At 43.8% G+C, this 17578-nt stretch overlaps 1 protein-coding gene across 1 annotated transcript; it reads right to left on the reverse strand.

The window, feature by feature from the left end:
* Positions 1-1326: 1326 nt before the first annotated feature.
* Positions 1327-13915, reverse strand: LOC146978774 (zinc finger protein 385D-like). Its single transcript, XM_085791680.1, has 8 exons — positions 13755-13915; positions 11409-11524; positions 5292-5399; positions 4538-4706; positions 3163-3414; positions 2881-3062; positions 1997-2098; positions 1327-1608 (listed from the first exon to the last, which is right to left on the reverse strand). The coding sequence occupies exons 1-8, from the start codon at positions 13762-13764 to the stop codon at positions 1366-1368; spliced, it is 1182 nt and encodes a 393-aa protein (XP_085647806.1). The 5' UTR covers positions 13765-13915; the 3' UTR covers positions 1327-1365.
* Between the last annotated feature and the right edge of the window lie 3663 nt (positions 13916-17578).

A 17578-nucleotide genomic window follows, 5' to 3' on the forward strand; every position in this document is an offset into this window, starting at 1 on the left:
ATCAGTATTTTAAAGAAATCTTTTATAGTTTTTGAATGATTCTTAGTGTGCCTGCTTTTGTCTGTGCTCTTCAGATATTATACTGGTGTCAGAATTTAACAGTGATAGATTCAGTGACCTCACACTCATTGTGTGGCTAAGCAGCTCAGTAATGCAATACAATTTCAAAAAATTTCACTTAAATGTTTTGAATTTTCTCCCTAAGAGACCTTTTCAAATACTCTATGGAGTTCAATATTCAATGACCTCTTCACAAATCAAATATGTGATGTAGTCGTCATTTCAACATACACACACACACACACACACACACACACACACACACACACACACACACACACACACACACACAGACACACCTTAATATATTGAGTATCTTTTGCTTATATTAAGCTTTTTCTGCCATTTCTTATAAGCTATTCATTTTCTTAGGAAATATTTACAGCTGAAGTGAATGGACAGATTCTTCCAATCATCCTCCACACACTCCACAGCTACACTTCTGTGTACTTTCTGCCACAGTCACCATTTAACTCTCTCACATTTCAGCTTCTTTTTCATCTTTTAGATTTTTCATCTTTCATCTTTAGCTTTTTCATTTTTCAGGCAGTTCATTTTAGCCATTTCGACTGCAGCTAGAAATTTATTTCAGCTGCTCACAGATGATTTCTGCAAGAAAGACATTTTCTGGTCTATTTAATAAAATGCATGTTTTGAGGCATTAAATTGGTGTTTGGACATTTTCATCACTCACCCTTTGGGGCTACACCGCAGTCCAAAAGTTAGGTCAATAAATAATTGTTTGGAATCCATTATGAGTATCCACAGCTATTTTTTTATTGGGAAAATAACATTTTGAGTTAAACATGCTCTTCTTGGCATTCATACACTCATCCATATCTATACACGCAGACACACAGAGTTATAGTCATCATGGAAGTTCACCATTCTGCATCTTTCTTAAATCTATATTGAATTTAACTGCAAAGTCCATTTTAAGAGGGACTTTCTTGAATGTTACACAGATTATCTGCAAATCTATAAAAGTAAATAGAACAGAACAAAAACACTGTAAAAAGTTGTACTTCTGTGATGGCTACATCTGTGCGTGCACTCACACACATTCACACGCACACACACACACACGCACGCACTCACATCACAGCTCATTTGCTGCTTTGTATTTCCTCCATCCCAACCTGTCGAATGGTTCAGGCCCCAGTTAAAAGTCTTCAGTCCTGGTCCATGACACCCACAGTATCTGTTGGCATGTGGAGTACAGCCAGCCCGTCTTATATCACATCTTGTTCAGGTGTCAGGTCTGCGTTTAGCTGTAGTTCAGAGCTGATTGAGACATCGACAGGGTCAGTAGGGAGAAAACAGAACCGGTGTGTGTGCTGAACAGATGGGTCCAGGGGCTGGATGCAGCAGCGCCTGAGGGAGCGCCTGACTCTGAAACAGGCCAGGGTTTGAGTTTGAGGCAGGGCGGAGAGTGAAGGGGGGAAGTGTTGCCATGGCGGCAGCAGCAGCAACGGAAAGCTGACGCTGTAGGAGACACGAGGCCAGAGGTTTGGTGAGATCTTGGTTCTTCCGTAGAGCCAGTCGAATCTGAGGAAGAAACACAGACAAACAAACTGCAATCAAGATTGTGTTTTTCCCTGAGAGGGAAAATTGTTCTCAAGACGTAAAGTAGGAAACCAGAGGAGGACAAGGAGAGCAGATATTTGGCCAGTAGATGCACGAGCTGTCACAGTTATCACCAAACAATCTTATCAAGAATCTGCTCTTTTCTCCGAAGCAATCGTAGTTTTTTTCCCTTTAAACATCACAGGAGTAAAATACTCTAGACATAAGATTCTTCAACTCCTATCACTGACGATTTGTGTCATTGGCAGGAGGGAGTGGAGCTTCCTGGAAAAAGCTCTAGAGAATCGGCTCATGTACACAAACACACTGATGAGGGTGAAAATAAATCAAGCAACAGCCAAGTACTCACTGCCTGGAAACTCTGGTGACGCTGGGTGGGAGTGTAGGGGCTGAACTTAGGTTTGGCTGGTTTACCTGCTGCTCTGTCCTTGTGTCTCCTGCTGCTGATGTGCTGGAGTGGAGGAGGGAGACAGACAGAGAAGCGCTCGGATTAATAAACACTGACAGACGAAGGCAGCGGCATAAAGACAGAGCAGACAAAGAAAGAAGCCGACGGGCGCCTTTGCTCGGAAATTTGAATAATCAGTAAAGAGGAAATTAAAGGAAATCTAATCAAAGTTCTTATTCTGCTGATATCTTGTCGGCTCTGACTTTGAGATTCAAAATATTCATGAGGGGGTGGGCTTGGAAATCTCTTTTTGATTTGATTGACAAGCACAAACAGATGGCTTTGGCCAGTGCGACACACAATCAGCAGTGAACTGTTAAATATTCATGAGCACCTGGCCAAAGTTAACTTTTAAACAGTCAGACATGCAGACCGACACTGTGCATTCATATCACGAGCAGAGATGCCAACATCGTACACTCTGGTGCTCAGTGAAACAGAGTCTAGCGTGCTCATTATGTTGAAGGATCTGTGATTGTAATTCACATGCAGCAACAGGTGTGACACGTTCACACCTATCACCTACTTTACTTGTTATAGCCTGAATGTGTGTGACAGCTGACCTTTTCATAGCTTTACATTTTCAAAAGAAGCCCTCATTTGCTGAACGCATAGCCTACTTGACCTTTGTAGCGACTATGATTCATTAGCGAGTTACTCATGGTCTGCGTTGCGTCACGCACATACAGTATATGACGATACAGACTTAAAATACGAGAGTGAAATCCATCTGTGATGATCAGTATAAATGCTTTATAGCTCTGTTTTTCAATTGCAGAACAAACCTGTTTGAGCTGAGTCTCGGAGTTGACGTGCACATCGCAAATCTCACAGTGGAAAGTTTTGTTCTGCAGTCCGGTTGACGTCTCAGACGGCGCGCTCAGCTTGGCCTTCACACCCGTCCTTGGAAAAGACTTGATGGCTCCTTCGCCACTTCTGGCCTCGAGCATCGTCTTGTGCTTGGTGCCTGTGCAGATACAAAGCCACATCGTCGGAGTCAATAAACACAGTGCAAACCGGAGAGAGGGGGCCGGTGGCGGACGACTTCAGTGAGTACAGTTTCTCACCGCTGTTGTGGGCCTGCAGCTGAGAGGCAGAGTTGACGGCCACCTTGCAGAGGGAGCAGTAGAGGAGACGTATAGCTTTCTCTTCTTCCGTCTCCCCCTCGGGAGCGACCCCCACGTCTCCATCTCTTTGCGTCTCTTGCTCTGCCGTCCCCTGGCTGGGTGACGGCGAGGGTTCAGAGGGCACTTTCACAGTTTCGGTGGGGCTGCTGCTCAATGGTGCCGCCTCGGAGGTAGAGTTGGGGGCTGAGGGTTCTGTAATAAACCCAGAATAAAACAGAACAATGTGGCATTAATAAGACAGGATGCAGAGAGTAGTGTGAGAGCAAGAAAGCAGACAGAGAGCGAGAGGAGAGACTGAGGGAGCTGGATGATTGGAAGACAAACATTTTCCCACTTGTACGAAATTCCTAAACTCTTATAGATACTCTAATTTCATGAAGTGCTCACAGACAGAGATAAAAACTCACCAGGCTACAGGTGATTATGAGCTCTATCAACCTCTCTAATCGCACTAATAATCAATGATTTCCCCTAGGATGTGTCGCCCAGCACTCAGGCGAACAGTTTTGTACAGAGCTGATTTGGCTCTATTATCTTTTGTGAGACTGGATTGTGGAGGTTCCCTGGAGGAGTGCATACTGATTTAAGGATTCACTCTTTGCTGATAACGATGATTAGCTCTGCCTCGCCGAGAAAGTGTCTGTTTGTTACCATTGATTCCTCCACTCAGAGAGGCCAACAAGGCTGTTTTCCGCAGTAATCTTCAGAGAGCGCTCCTGCCATCTCATCCACTTCCCTCAAGTTAACTGCAAACTGGAAGTGATCACTCGTCTTTTCCTCTCAAACAAACAAACTCATATCGGCGGCGTCAAGAAAAAAAATTCTCCAATCTTTTCACTCTTTGGCTCACAGCAAAATGTATTTTTATTTCAGCACCCCCCACGCAATTGCAAAAGTAGCACATCATATATAAACAGTATATAGTGTAGGCTATATATTACTGGAAAGCAGTCGACACACCTCCGCACTTCTGTGACAGATTTGCGGCCACACATGTTCTGTATGTACCTGCACCAGCACACGGACCTGACAGCTTCCCACAGATCATATGCAAAGTATTTGCGGTATGTTTTTGATCTCAGGGGGCCACCGAATGAGGTCAGTAAATGTAGACATGAAGAAGGAACAGGGGATAATGCTCAACCTTTAATCTCTTCACTGTAAAACCTGGAGCAGCGGGAGGTTTATCACATCAAAGAGTTAAAGTCATGACTGGGAAAAGAAGGTTTGAGATGTGCGTTTGTGTATCTAACCCTGTCATACATTTGGTGTCTGCATATACACACACATATGCAGGGGATGTGTGCACACACACCTCCTGGCGTTGTTTCAGCGCTGGAGGGCTGTGAGCATGGCGACGGGAGGATTTGCGATATGGTTTCCTTGGCGACTGGTTCAGAGGTCCTGATCTTTGAATCAGGGGCGTCCATTGCTTTCAGCCTTTTCGCATGTTTAGTGCCGCTGTAATGGGAAGAAGCCTGCACCTGTGTGCACAACAGTAGACAAGAAGGTGTAAACCAACTGCACACAATTGTTTAGTTATGTAAACATGACAATATCTTTTACTTTAAACGACAAAATATGACTTTAAAGAATGAAAAATGTAGCTTTACAGGCTGCTCTTATTCCCACATAGACTGGCAGATGTTATAATACAAAGACAAAGTGAATCAAAGTTTGTAATGTTGCTGATATAATTGGTTGCTTACATCAGTTGCAATTTCCAATGTATTTTTCCAGACAGTGATTTCTGCACTACACTTTCTCAGACATTCATTTTCTGTTTGAAATCAGAACGGTGAAATTGCCCTGCAGCACATTATAGTCCTTACGAATCATTCTGCAATAATCACAGCAGAGTGAGTAATGTTCCACACAGGTCAAACATGAGAGGTGTGCTCACTACACCCAGTGATTTAAGAAATCGGGCGAATCCGACCTTTCAGCATCAGCACGACAGCCAGACACTTAGGGCAGGTCTCCTCAGCCGTTCAACTGCCATTCAAGGGTGTGTGTGAGAAATAAAAGCACCCTGACAGACAAACAGTTTAAAGTGTGACACCACCCACTTCAGAGTTGAACCTCAGTCGGCAGACTCCGCAGGAACTGGGCTTCCTCTTCAGCGGTGAGTTTAGCCCGAAGCCTGGGCCAATCACAGCTTTATGGACGTGCTCCATCTGCAACAAAGCAGAAGCGTGACGTTAAGGTCCTGACTGGTTTAGGATTGCAAACGACGAGACTGAGTAGGTGTTGAAATCGGTCACCAAGGCTGTAAATGATACGCTGTCTGCAAGCAAATGCGTTCCTTTCAGAAAAAGCAAAGATTTATAATATGGCAGGTTAGAGGTGGCGAGTTGTAAGAAGCAGCTGAATGGGAGTAGTTGGAGAGTAGCTGATCTGGCAACCCGTCAGGTGCATGGACACAAGAGCAATCACACAGCTGGGGCAACACAGACGTAGACACACATTTACAACCATTTACTAGTCTAGAAGCAGCAGGAAGAGGTTCGGATTGTGAAAATGACCTGCTCCGTGCTTGAGAGAGACCAGACCCACACTAAACCATAACACTGCACCAAGTCAGAATTTAATTCCTAGCTTAATCACTGGCTAGTCTGATCCTACATAACTAACAGACAGCAGGGAAGTTGAGGATGAAGCAAATGATGATGTTCTGATCCTTTTTCTTCTGCAGTGAATTGCAGTGATTACTGGAATTCATTCAGACCACCATGAAGCTACCGCGACCACATCCTCTGCTCTCCATTAGAGAAAAACTACAAACCTTTTACAGGCACCTTTTAAAACCTACGGGAGGTGAGTGTTTCCTTGTCCAGCCTTGAATTAAATGCACTCCCTGACACTGACCCTGCAGAAGCTCTTTGCACCGAAACAGTGTGAAATGAAGGTGGAGTTTTGAAACATGCCTTTCAAGGTGTGATCAGTTTCCATCACCATCCAGAGAAAACAAGTTGTGTGGTTTTAAAAACCATGTGTTGTGTTTGAGTTTCTCTGTACTGCCAGCAATGAAGAAAAAAACAGGTAATTATAAGATTATACCTTTCCACCTGCAGGATAGTTTTCTTTACGAGTGTAAGAAAAGGCAGTAAATCTCACTACATCTTTCCGTTTGTGTGTGTGTGTACCTAATACTGACCACACAGCGCTGTGTACCTCTGGACATTACCTACTGGAGGTTTTAATGAGCACATATACACAGCACAATAAAACCCAACAGGCCTGCGCAAAGCAAAGCAAACCTATTACCTGCGATGAAACGTAGGGAGTCGTATAAGCAGACACAACCAGGCAGGCTTTATGGAAATGTGGCTGGAGGTGACGTAAGAATTTATGTGTTGTTATGGGTCTGCCAGCTCGTTCTGTATAAAACCTGGGAATGGATGGAGCCCTGCACTGGAGATAGTGTCTGTTTCTTTAGTGCCAAAGATGAATTCTTTGCTTTTCAAAAAGTAAAAAATGCACTTTTCTCTCTCTCTTTAGTGTGTGTGTGCATAGTATGAGTGTGTGCATGTGTGTGTGCTCTTGCTCATTTTCTTTGATCATTACTCCAGGCTGCTGCACTGGAATGCATGTCTTCACTCATTGGTCTCTGATCTCCCTCTGTTTTCCCCTGCAGCTGTTTGTGCACATGAAACTCAAACAGACAAATATAAAAACAAACGTCGCTCTTTTGTGGAACATGTGTAAAACGGCAAAGCGCAAAATTGTTAGAAAAAAAGAGATAGTTGGAAATCCTGGCTTATGCCATGACACATACATAAGACCACAGCCACATTAATGCGCGAGTGAGTGTGTGAGCGTATAGTCGCTTGTTTGTCTGAATGAGCCGCAGCAGTTCAACGTCAGTGAGAGCTTCCCCTCCTCCGCCCACCTCAGCCCCCGGGCTCCTGTATCACCATCTGACCTTCCATCACACATTCCTCACTTCACCCCTCCATCTGCTCCCCTCTGAACCCTCTGCCTCTCCCCTCGCCTCCGTCTGATCAAAGTCACCTCTCTGCCTCCCCGTTGACTCACTCTAGTCTCAGCCCTCTCCTCTCTCCCACCCAGCTCTCTGCGATGGACGAGCACCTGTGCTGAAGTCATTTTGCCCTTTTTCCTCACTCTGTCTTCCCTCTGTACGCACACATACTGTAGGCTGCTACATCATCGGAGAAGCAATAAAAGCAGCACATTTAGTTCACTAAATAAAGACATGACATCCACCCAGAGAGCATCGCTTCTAATCTGCTCCTTCCCTCTAGAAACGTCCTCACACGAAGCCGTGCTGATGTGTCAGACTCACTCCGCTCCAGGGAGTGACTTATGGCTGAAACATATGGTGGAGTGAAGTAAAGCAGACTTTTACCTGGAGCGCAGTCAAGAGCCTCAACATTTGTAATGATGAATGTTCCTGGATTTACATTATGTACCAGCGTGAGAGCTACGTGTGTGAACGCATGACGTCAAGCACCTAAAACAGGGTGGGGAGTGATGAATGAGCTGCTGCTTTTGGTTCTTTGTCACTGAAATTATTATTAGTGTGACTGCTGAAGCAGTCACACTATTGTTCTTCTGTTTGGCCATTTTCTTTTATGTTGAATTCTGCTCTCCTCCCCCGCCTTCAATTGGTTACAGGTGTTTGTTATCTCCTTGATTACTCGTACCAGTTTGCAGCACATCATCACATTACAATGAATGACAACAGTCTTGAAAGCAGTGTGCTCTCTGTAGCCGAGTGGCAGAGTAAAGGTTTAGTGATCATATGGTCACGGGTTCGATTCCTGCCTCAGTCATTACATATCATTGCTTGACTTTTGATTCCAATTATTCAGCTGTCATTGGACAGTCTTTGATTCCTCATAGTATAAAGCTCATTGTAACTCAGGTTCTCTGTGGCCATATGGTTAGTGTGTTAGGTGTTGTGCTATTTCAACAATTCATATATCAAAACGTGCAGCTTTTTTTGAACTTTATCGGCGTTACTTTTCTCTTTTTAACTATTTATACTTTTTAAAATATTTAACTTTTTCTGCAAATTAAACTCTAGACAAATTATTTTCTCCAGTTTTGTAGCCACACTTGTCTTCTGGCTAAAATTCTGGTCAAAAATGCAAAGAGACTTAGATAATAATTTTAAATATTTTTTAAATGCAGCCAGGGAGCTCTCTGCTCTCATTCAGCCCAATGCTGAGAATTCTCCACAACTCTGTCTGAAACATGCTTATGTCTGTGCTCTCTGTGGCGAAGTGGCAGAGTAAAGGTTTATTGATCATGAGGTCATGGGTTCGATTCCTTACTTTTTTTTTTAAGCAGAAGCCAGTGATCCTCTTATCAAAGGTTTTCTTTACCCCTCACACACTGTCTCTGTCTGTAGCCTAGTGGTTAGCTTGCTGGTCTGGAGACCTGAAGGTTGCTGGTTCAATTCTTGCCTCAACAACAATTATAGTGAATTATTTTCCCAGTCGTCCTCTGTTGACTTCTGATAACTTGCTTCATGTTGAAACTGCTGCTCTCAGCCTGAAATTCACAGAAATTTTCATTCTAAGTCATTCAAGCTTGACTCTCAAGCTTTCTTGATGTTGACAGTGTGCAGATCATTAACAGACAACAGTCTCTGCGACTGTGTGTGCACTGTGGCCTAGAGGCAGAGTGGAAGTCTAATGACCATGAGGATGTGGGTTCGATTCCGACCTTGGTCAAACATTTGTATGGTGATCACTGCTTGCACTATTTGCTAATTCTGCAACAGCGTTCAGTTGCTATCAGCAGTCACACCATTTCCATTCTTGGAAATGCTTTTTCTAGTTATTATTATTATTGCCTGGAAACAAACACATTTCTTTTATTTCCAAAGAAAAAAAGAAAAGAAAAGAAAAAGCTGGTGAAGTCCCAGTTTGTACGACTGGATCACTTGCTCACGACAAACATCCACACACATCTTGTGTGCGACCCTGTAACCATGACAATGCACATGTGGGCACACCAAACAAACTCCTTTACAGAGGCCAACACACATTAGATCTACACAAGAGGATGGTTACACACAAGACACTCAGGCAGGCAGAGTTCAGCTCTGTGGCCACTTAAGAAACGCTCACAGGTCCAATTCAGTTTGCCGATAAATTTTTTTCTGAACTATTTTCAATGGTAGGCTACCACAGGTTTCCATTCAACAATACTTAGGCTAAATACAACCTCTATAACCACAGGACACATTACCCTGACCTCAAAGGCATCATTCATGTTGTAACACAACAAACAACTGATCAATCAATCAACCGAACTGAACATTAATCTATTTTGACAGTCATTTATTCCAGTCATTTTTTTTAAATTGACACACCCAAAATTAATCAGCTTCACTTTCTCTTCCCAGTGCAGAGTATTTTGGTAGTTAGGGGCTGCTGATGAGGTAAAACAAGACATCTAACGTCTGAGATACGTTGGCCTCCAGGAAATTAGAAAAATAAACATTTTATAGATGCAACGGTTATTCAAGAAAATAATGAGCAGATTAACAGATAATAAAAACAACCATCAGAGGAGGCAGAGGGAGCTTTCAATGTGCATGTTGAATCATATTGTAGACATTTATCCACTGCTTATTCTCCTACTTTACTGTACAAAGCCACTATCCTACAATAAACATAGGCTATATACAGCATATATATCAATATATATATATATGTATATAAATTGCTATGAGTAAAGAATTTGAAAGATGCAATAAAATGAAAAAAGAGAAAAACATAGTTTCCAAAAGGTGAGAGAGGATGTGACTCAGCAGGGAGAAGATGATAATTGTGTTAACTCTGTGACTTGAGAGTCAAGGTTGTCCAGTGGGAGAAAATCTAAAAGACTGACAATTTTGATCAGGAATTTTACCATTTTTAGCACATAAGAGGATAAGGTCAGTGGAGAAAGGGATGGAGAGATGATGAGCAGAAAAAGCAAGAAAAGCACGAGGGAGGGTGAAGGATAGGGAAGCTGACAGTGGGAGACAAAGTGGAAAACACACACAAAGAAAAGGCTGAAGTGGACAGGGCGACGGAGCAAGAGTAATGTAAGGCAGAGGAAGGGATGAATGAGAGGGCTGGAAGAGGAAGAGGAGAGTGGGGTGAAACGGAAAGAGGGAGCACTGAGACCCAGACAGGGACTGAGAGAGTGAGGTCACACACAGACACAGCCGTCACCCACATAAATTTACCACACTGCACACTCAAAGTCCAGCAAAATGCACACACACATACAAGCCACCCTCTCTTTCTTTAAAACCCTCAATTTGTCTCTGTGTGTATCTCCTCTAAGCATCTAAGAGCACATCACAGATTAGAGATGAGACCAAAGGGAAGAAAAGGGAGGACAAAAGGAAAATTGTCAATTTTGCTTCAGAGTGGCTATTTGGCAAGACTATGTGATGGGCTTATTAGTGGTTTTCAGCCTCCTCGCTTCATATTAGGGTTTGGCATTAGTGAAAGTGTGAGGACAGAAAAAAAAAGCACACACATCTTGTCCCCTTGGCTTGATGCGCTCAAAACAAACACACACACACACACCAGGATGTGTATGAGACAGTATTGTCATCCCAGCGAGTTCGTCTCAGCTGTGAAGTCTGGCTACATCACATAGACTGCATTGATTCAGGCCACACAAAACATTTTCACACAGTATCATCATACAGCAGGGGGTACATGAAGACATACGGCACACAACCCCCCCACCACCACACACACACAGACACACACACACAACCAGACATCAGCCCTCAGCTCCACCTGACACACTGGCTCTCCTCAGGGTTTGCACTTGGCCCGCTCCGGCTCTCTCTCTCCACCTTCACCCTTCACAAGCACGGGGGCAGAGACAGCTCTGAGAAAAGCTCTGCGTGAGGAATACCAAGGAATCGGCTCCACCCCCCCGGGTTGTGTGTGGAAATGTCACAGCTCTCTGCATCAGAGGCGATATGAGATGTAGGCAGAGCGCTTCACACATCTGTGTATTGAGAAATAACTGCACAGACTGGCAGGCCATGAAATAAACTCCCCCACTCGCAGCAGAAAATGCCACGATAAAAAAATCAACATTTGGGGTTTAATTTTTTTTTTTTTTTAAAGGTAGGTAAGTACAGTGGGTGAGATTGTGGTTGCCGTGACAACTTCAATGAATGACAGTTCAGTACTCACGTCGGTGAATCCAGGCAGCAGGTGGAAGGGGAGGAGGGGCTTTGGGTCGAGGGAGGGCTGGGTCCTGCACAGCGTGGGACGGGCCAGCGGCGGCACAACGCTGTGACACACATTACCTAGGAGACAGCATGGCAGGGAGGAGACAGGCAGACAGATAAACATATGGTGCAGTGACTCGATAGAGGCGAAGGCATGCATGCTGCGCTCCAAGTTTTTGTTGCTCAAAAATTGATTGTATTGTTTGTTTAAAATTGTCAGAACAAAGAGTCCTGATGCATTTCCCTGTGTGATTCCTCCCAAAACAACTTTACCACTGCATGTATGATGCTTTTTATCCATTTGTCAGCTTTTAATTGGCTCAGTTTAGCCAAACAGGTACATTTGCATTAATGATGTTGAATGCCAGTGTTGATTAAAGTGCATTGTCCCCTAGGAGTAAACACAATAACATCATGGAATCGACACAAATTCATTAAATATGACAAGAATTCACTGATCCATAGAGGCAGTGACTGAAATAAGATAAATCTTCTCTCAGATCAAACATCATGTCATCTAATGTTTTAAAACACCCACTCATCCACATGAGCAGTGATATAAGATGTGGACCTTACATACACTAGAACTAAAGTGCCGAGGTACTTTAATGTTTCTAGTGTGTCTTATTTCTACTTCACTGCACTTAGCAGCAGAACAATGTTCTTTGCAGATTAATTAAACACTTTATTAAACAGTTAAACCTTGATTACAGATGGTTCCATCAGTAACAATAATCCTATATAGACTATTATACATAAATACACACACTTAAGGATCTGTAGACTTCTTCCTCCCACACAGATGATGATACAAGCTAGGCTACCAGCAGCATGTGTGAGATTATGCTCTGTAGGAAAATATTGATTCTTCCAAAAGCACAACACATATGGGCTAAAACTAATAACTAGTTTCAGTATCAATGAATCATTCTGTCCACACGCAAAATACAACAAAGTGTGGATTATAAATACCCAGAAATGTTTCATTTTCAGACTAATAGCACTAAATCCAAGTTAATGGTCATAGTTTATTTACAGAGCCAGGAAACACTCACATTACAGACTTGAGCCATTGTGTTTTGGAAATTTTGATTAAAGGTCATTAATCAAATATTGATTTATTGATTCAACGTTGCAACTCTAGAGCTCAGAATAAGAATGACTTGTTAAAGACCTTCAGATTGTCTCTGGTGCACACAAACACACACACACACACACACACACACACACAGAAACACATACAGGGGGAAACTGAAGGTTAATCAGATAATGTGACAGCTATAGAGTGCACACACACAGACACACACAATGAGCCACTTCACAAAACCTATTATTATATATTTTTTTAAGACTACACTCGCGCACACAAAACCCGTTGGTACAGGTCCACCTAAACACGCATGCACAGTGGCAACCAGACGCGCGCGCACACACACACACACACACACACACACACACACACACACACACACACACACACACACACACACACACACACACACACACACACACACGACTGTTACTTTAAGTGCTGTGTGCTCAGCGCCCTGTTTGCGCTGCTGAGTCCTGATTGTGGAGCTTGTTTCCTACAGTTTGCATGTTCTCTGAGCCTGATTACACTTTGATTCAGGACCAGCCCGCGTGAGTAATCATCATAATCAAAATCACAAACACACACACACACACATCCGCTGTGCCATTAGTCTGATTGCCTTAAACTAGCTCATACAACAAGTCATACTGGCGTGCGTGCGTGCGTGTGTGCGTGCGGTATTGGTTGACCTGAATATTTGGATTCAAGAAATCACATGAAAGAAATTTATGATACAAGAGACACGTGGACAAGATGAGACAGAGCACACGCAACCTTAAATGGCCACTTTTTCAGATAAAAACCCCATTGCCAATGCAGCATGAACTGAGGTTTCCATAACTTCTATTTAATAATCTAACTAAAGTTGTGTTTTTTCCCCCCACGGTTTATGATCTTGGATCTAGCACCATGCAAGCAAACTGATATTCTGACATCATGTCTCTGTGTCAACTGTCTGCTGTTGAATAATCTCCCTGTCTGCTGTTTGTTTCCCACGTGGATCAAACTAAAAACAAACACGATCCAGGCTGCACAGTGTCAGAGATGCACTGAGTGTCTGGCTGACTGAGCTGCTCTGCTCCTCTGTGCAGGTGACACCGACTTCACCGCGCTCACATCCCGTTTCAACGTAGCAACAAGTGACTCCGCCGCGTTATCAGCCACAAAAAAAAAACTCTTTGTAAGATTAAAAAGCACGATACGTCGTTTACATACCAAAATACATGGCGGCACCAAGTGAAATCCGATTGTTCAGTGTTTGATCAAAGTATCTCTCATCCCCAGGCAGGCGCAGCGTCTTCTCCTCCACAGCCTCTCTCTCTCTCTCTCTCTCTTTCTCCTGCGGCGCCGACGCTGCTCCTTCCCATCTGGATTCCCTCCTCCTCCTCCTCCTCCTCCCCACCCCCGCCCCCTCCTCCTCCTCCTCCTGCTCTTCTTCCTCATCTCCTCACGATTTGTGTACAAGTCCGCCCCTCACTGTATCTACATCTCCCAGAAATCTGTTTTGAATGCAGGAGCCTAAATAGACGGAAATTACCTTGATGAATGTAGAGTACCACCCTGGATTAGTGCAGCCTTCAATAACAACACACACACACACACACACACACACACACACACACACACACACTGTGTACACATGCAGTGAGGCACAGCTGGGGGTGTAACTTGATATAAAACTACAAAATAATGTCATCTCGTTTCATTTTTTCAGCCTCAAGTGTATCAGAAATAAAACTGCACCTGCATGTGAAAGAATGAGGGGGAATCCTTCCCTTCTAGGTCACAGAGTGACTTTCTGTGTGCAGTGCAGGCTTCCCTCCCAGGCTGCTGTCTGCTGGAAGGAGCCCCGTGTTCCTCGTACGCTCCTCTAACTGGTTTCCATCCTCGCTGCTTTTCCTCTCGGGCCCGTGGTATTTTTAGATGCTGCGTAGAGAGGAAACTACAACACAACACAGCCAAAAACACCAGCCGTGCACGGGGGCTTTAATGCAGGTTTATGCATTTATTTTGCATCACAATTACTCAAAGTCGATGTTCTACCGTGCCTTTGTATTCAGGCGCATGCACGCACACACACACGCACATCCTCGGAGAGTTCAGTTAGCAGATTGACCTTGGTTCAACTTTCTTGTCCTCAAGCCCAAGCATGTTTTCCTGCTCTGTATCAGCAAAGTGGACGACAACAACATGTGTTTTCCCACAACACTGAACTCCAGAGAGATTTGGCTCAGGAAGGCTGTCGATGTAACAACTGTTGTCCTCCACACAAAAAGGAGAGGAAAAAAAGACACACACATTCACACACTGAGCCTGTGTGAGCCTGTGCTTGAACTAACAAGCCTTTTCATCAGTGATGCACATGAAATTGGAACATTTCTGATTAGAAAGCACAGACCTCACTACAAGGACCTGCATAAGAAACGTGAAATGAAATATGAATGAAATGAAATGACAAAAAGTAAACAGGCTCCTCTCAGGGTCAATCAGGGAAATGAGTAGCTGAGAACAGAATAGGTGGAGGGCAGCTATGTACAGTAAGGAACCACAGGCAAAGCACATCTCCCAGCTGAGCCATTTTATCTGGCCTCAGCCTCCGTCCACACACTGCATGGAAGAAAAACTGAGGAGGAGAAAAATATACACATGGAAATATCTGCTCATAAACTCAATTTAACGCCCATTTTGTCACTTACTGTACTGCCAGACGTTTTGTGTTTCTCTGAGAAAGAGCAGAGCGTTTTTAGGGGCTGGGTGGTATTATTGCCCTCCCCTCCTCCTCCCTCCTTTAGGACGGAGCAGCTGAGAAGTTTCTCTAAGAGTCACATACACTGTTTAATGGCTCAGAGTCTCACATATTCGAGTTTTAACCAGATGTTTTCTTTCGTCAAGTGGCAGCGGCTGCGCCAAGGTGAGAAATCGCCATTCAAGCAATGGTGGGAAACTTGGTTCTGATTGGTTCAGATGTTGGGTCAGCTTTTAGAGGTCAGGGCAGCTACAACCAAACCAGGCAAAAGTCTGGTTATATTAGTTTTTTTTAGGTCCACAGCTTCATTTATGCCATATGTCTGGAAAAAGTCCCCATTCACTGACTAAAACATGATCTGCCTCCCACTCTGCAGATGTCACCCCTCAAGCACAACTGTAAACTCTGCAGAAAGATCATGTGTCCCACTGGAGATAATATGCTAATGCCGGTCTCCTTTGACACCGTCTCTGGACTCAGGTTTCTGCTCAGAGAAGCACTCTTAATAAGAGAGTTCAATGCATCACTTTACACCTGCAGCCGTTTAGCATCACAGACCCACCGACAAACACCACGGCTGTCATGGTAACCTAGGTATGTAATATTATGTTAAGTGGACCGACACTGGGGTTCTCGACTGTGTTTGTCGCTGGCAACCTGTTTAATTGCCTGCCGGAAAGGAATCTTGTGACCCCAGCTGGGCCTTGAGCACGGACGGCCGAGCTCCACAGGCTCCATTATGAAATTACAGCCTTTTAAAGGAGGTAATTGACTAAAGTATAAGAGGAACTGATACAGTGAAACATAAGAAAGCATACAAATGTTATAGGATGGTTTGGTTTTTTTTTTTAGCATGTTTTAATCTCATAATAAGCCGAGCTGAGACTAAACAGCTCAAGTGTTCAAGCAGGGGTGATAAACACACTCTTAACATTTTCTCTGCAGTCACCTCCAGGCAATAATCCACCTCTCAGCTCGTTCTCGGCTCCCTCTCCACTGCGCATTTTGGGGGAGCAGATAGTCTGAACACACTCAGCCACCCATCAGCTCACCTCTTCCTTTGATTGGTCGCCATAACAACATCACCATGGTAATCAGCGTGCATTGACTTTGATTCTATTTATGTGATGATGTCAGCTGACGTGGATAATCTTACATTTGTGTCCTCCGCTCTGACATGCTCTGACAGATGCAGGATGATGGAGGAATGTAGGCTGTCACACACACACACACACACACACACACACACATACACACATGGGCTACATAAACACACACACACGCTCGCATGACTTTGGATTCGTGTTTGCATGCACAGATGCAGTCACACACCCACACAGTTTGACACAGTAACAACTCACAAATGTGGCTGTTAGTGACAGGTGCATGTGCAGCTTTATATTATAACATTATATTATATAATATACCAACATATTCCTGCTGTTCAATGAAAATCAGGTAAGTGAACCATGAAAGGTGCAAATCTGACCAATAGGAGCACTTTTGGTTCAGGGTATCTTGGGACAAGAGGAGCCGGGATTCAACCTCCAACCGCTGAATTAGAGAGAAAAACATCTCACATTTAAAGTTAAATTCACATGAAGAAAAAGAGATACATCAGGGACAAGAGAGTAGAGATATTTCCTGAGCTCTTGTGCATGTTAGTGACAGTTTGCGTCACTTGTTATAGGCTTGGGAGGGGTGTGTGGTACCAACACATAAATAAACAAACAGAGACAGGAAGCAGAAATAAACAGCAGCAGAAAAAAATAACAGCTAAGCAGAGCCATGTCGGAAAAAGGCAGGAAGTCTGTAAAAAAAAAAATCAGGATTGGGAGAGGAGAGGAGAAACAGACAGACAACAGGAGTGATGGATTCCATAAGTGTGGGTTTTTTAGAGAAGCTGGGTGGGGTCAAAGGTCACGAGATCACACCGGTCACAATTAAACCCATGCAGATGTGATGCCACAACTGTAAATTCTTGGGAGAAGCAGGAATCGTAAACGGGAGATAAACAGCTCCGTGTTCGGGGTCAAAGGTGCCATACCACTCATCAGTTCAGAAGATACGAGTCCTGGTTTCAGACACACAGTTTTTACAGGCTACACATGTCTAGTAGCATGTGGGTAATAGCCACCACATGTATCTGCTAAATCCAATTCTTTCCAACAGCTTTGAGCTTTTCCTTAAAGTCGAGGTCGGAAAGGCACAGAGACGCACACCCAGAGGGAATTTCTTGCTTCATTGTTCACTCTTCTCGTTCTGACATGACGAATAAAGAGCTCGTCTTTTT

This window comes from Trachurus japonicus, chromosome 11 (genome assembly GCF_045865225.1).
Source record: "Trachurus japonicus isolate A0001 chromosome 11, Traja_1.0".
NCBI classification, from domain to species: Eukaryota; Metazoa; Chordata; class Actinopteri; order Carangiformes; family Carangidae; genus Trachurus; species Trachurus japonicus.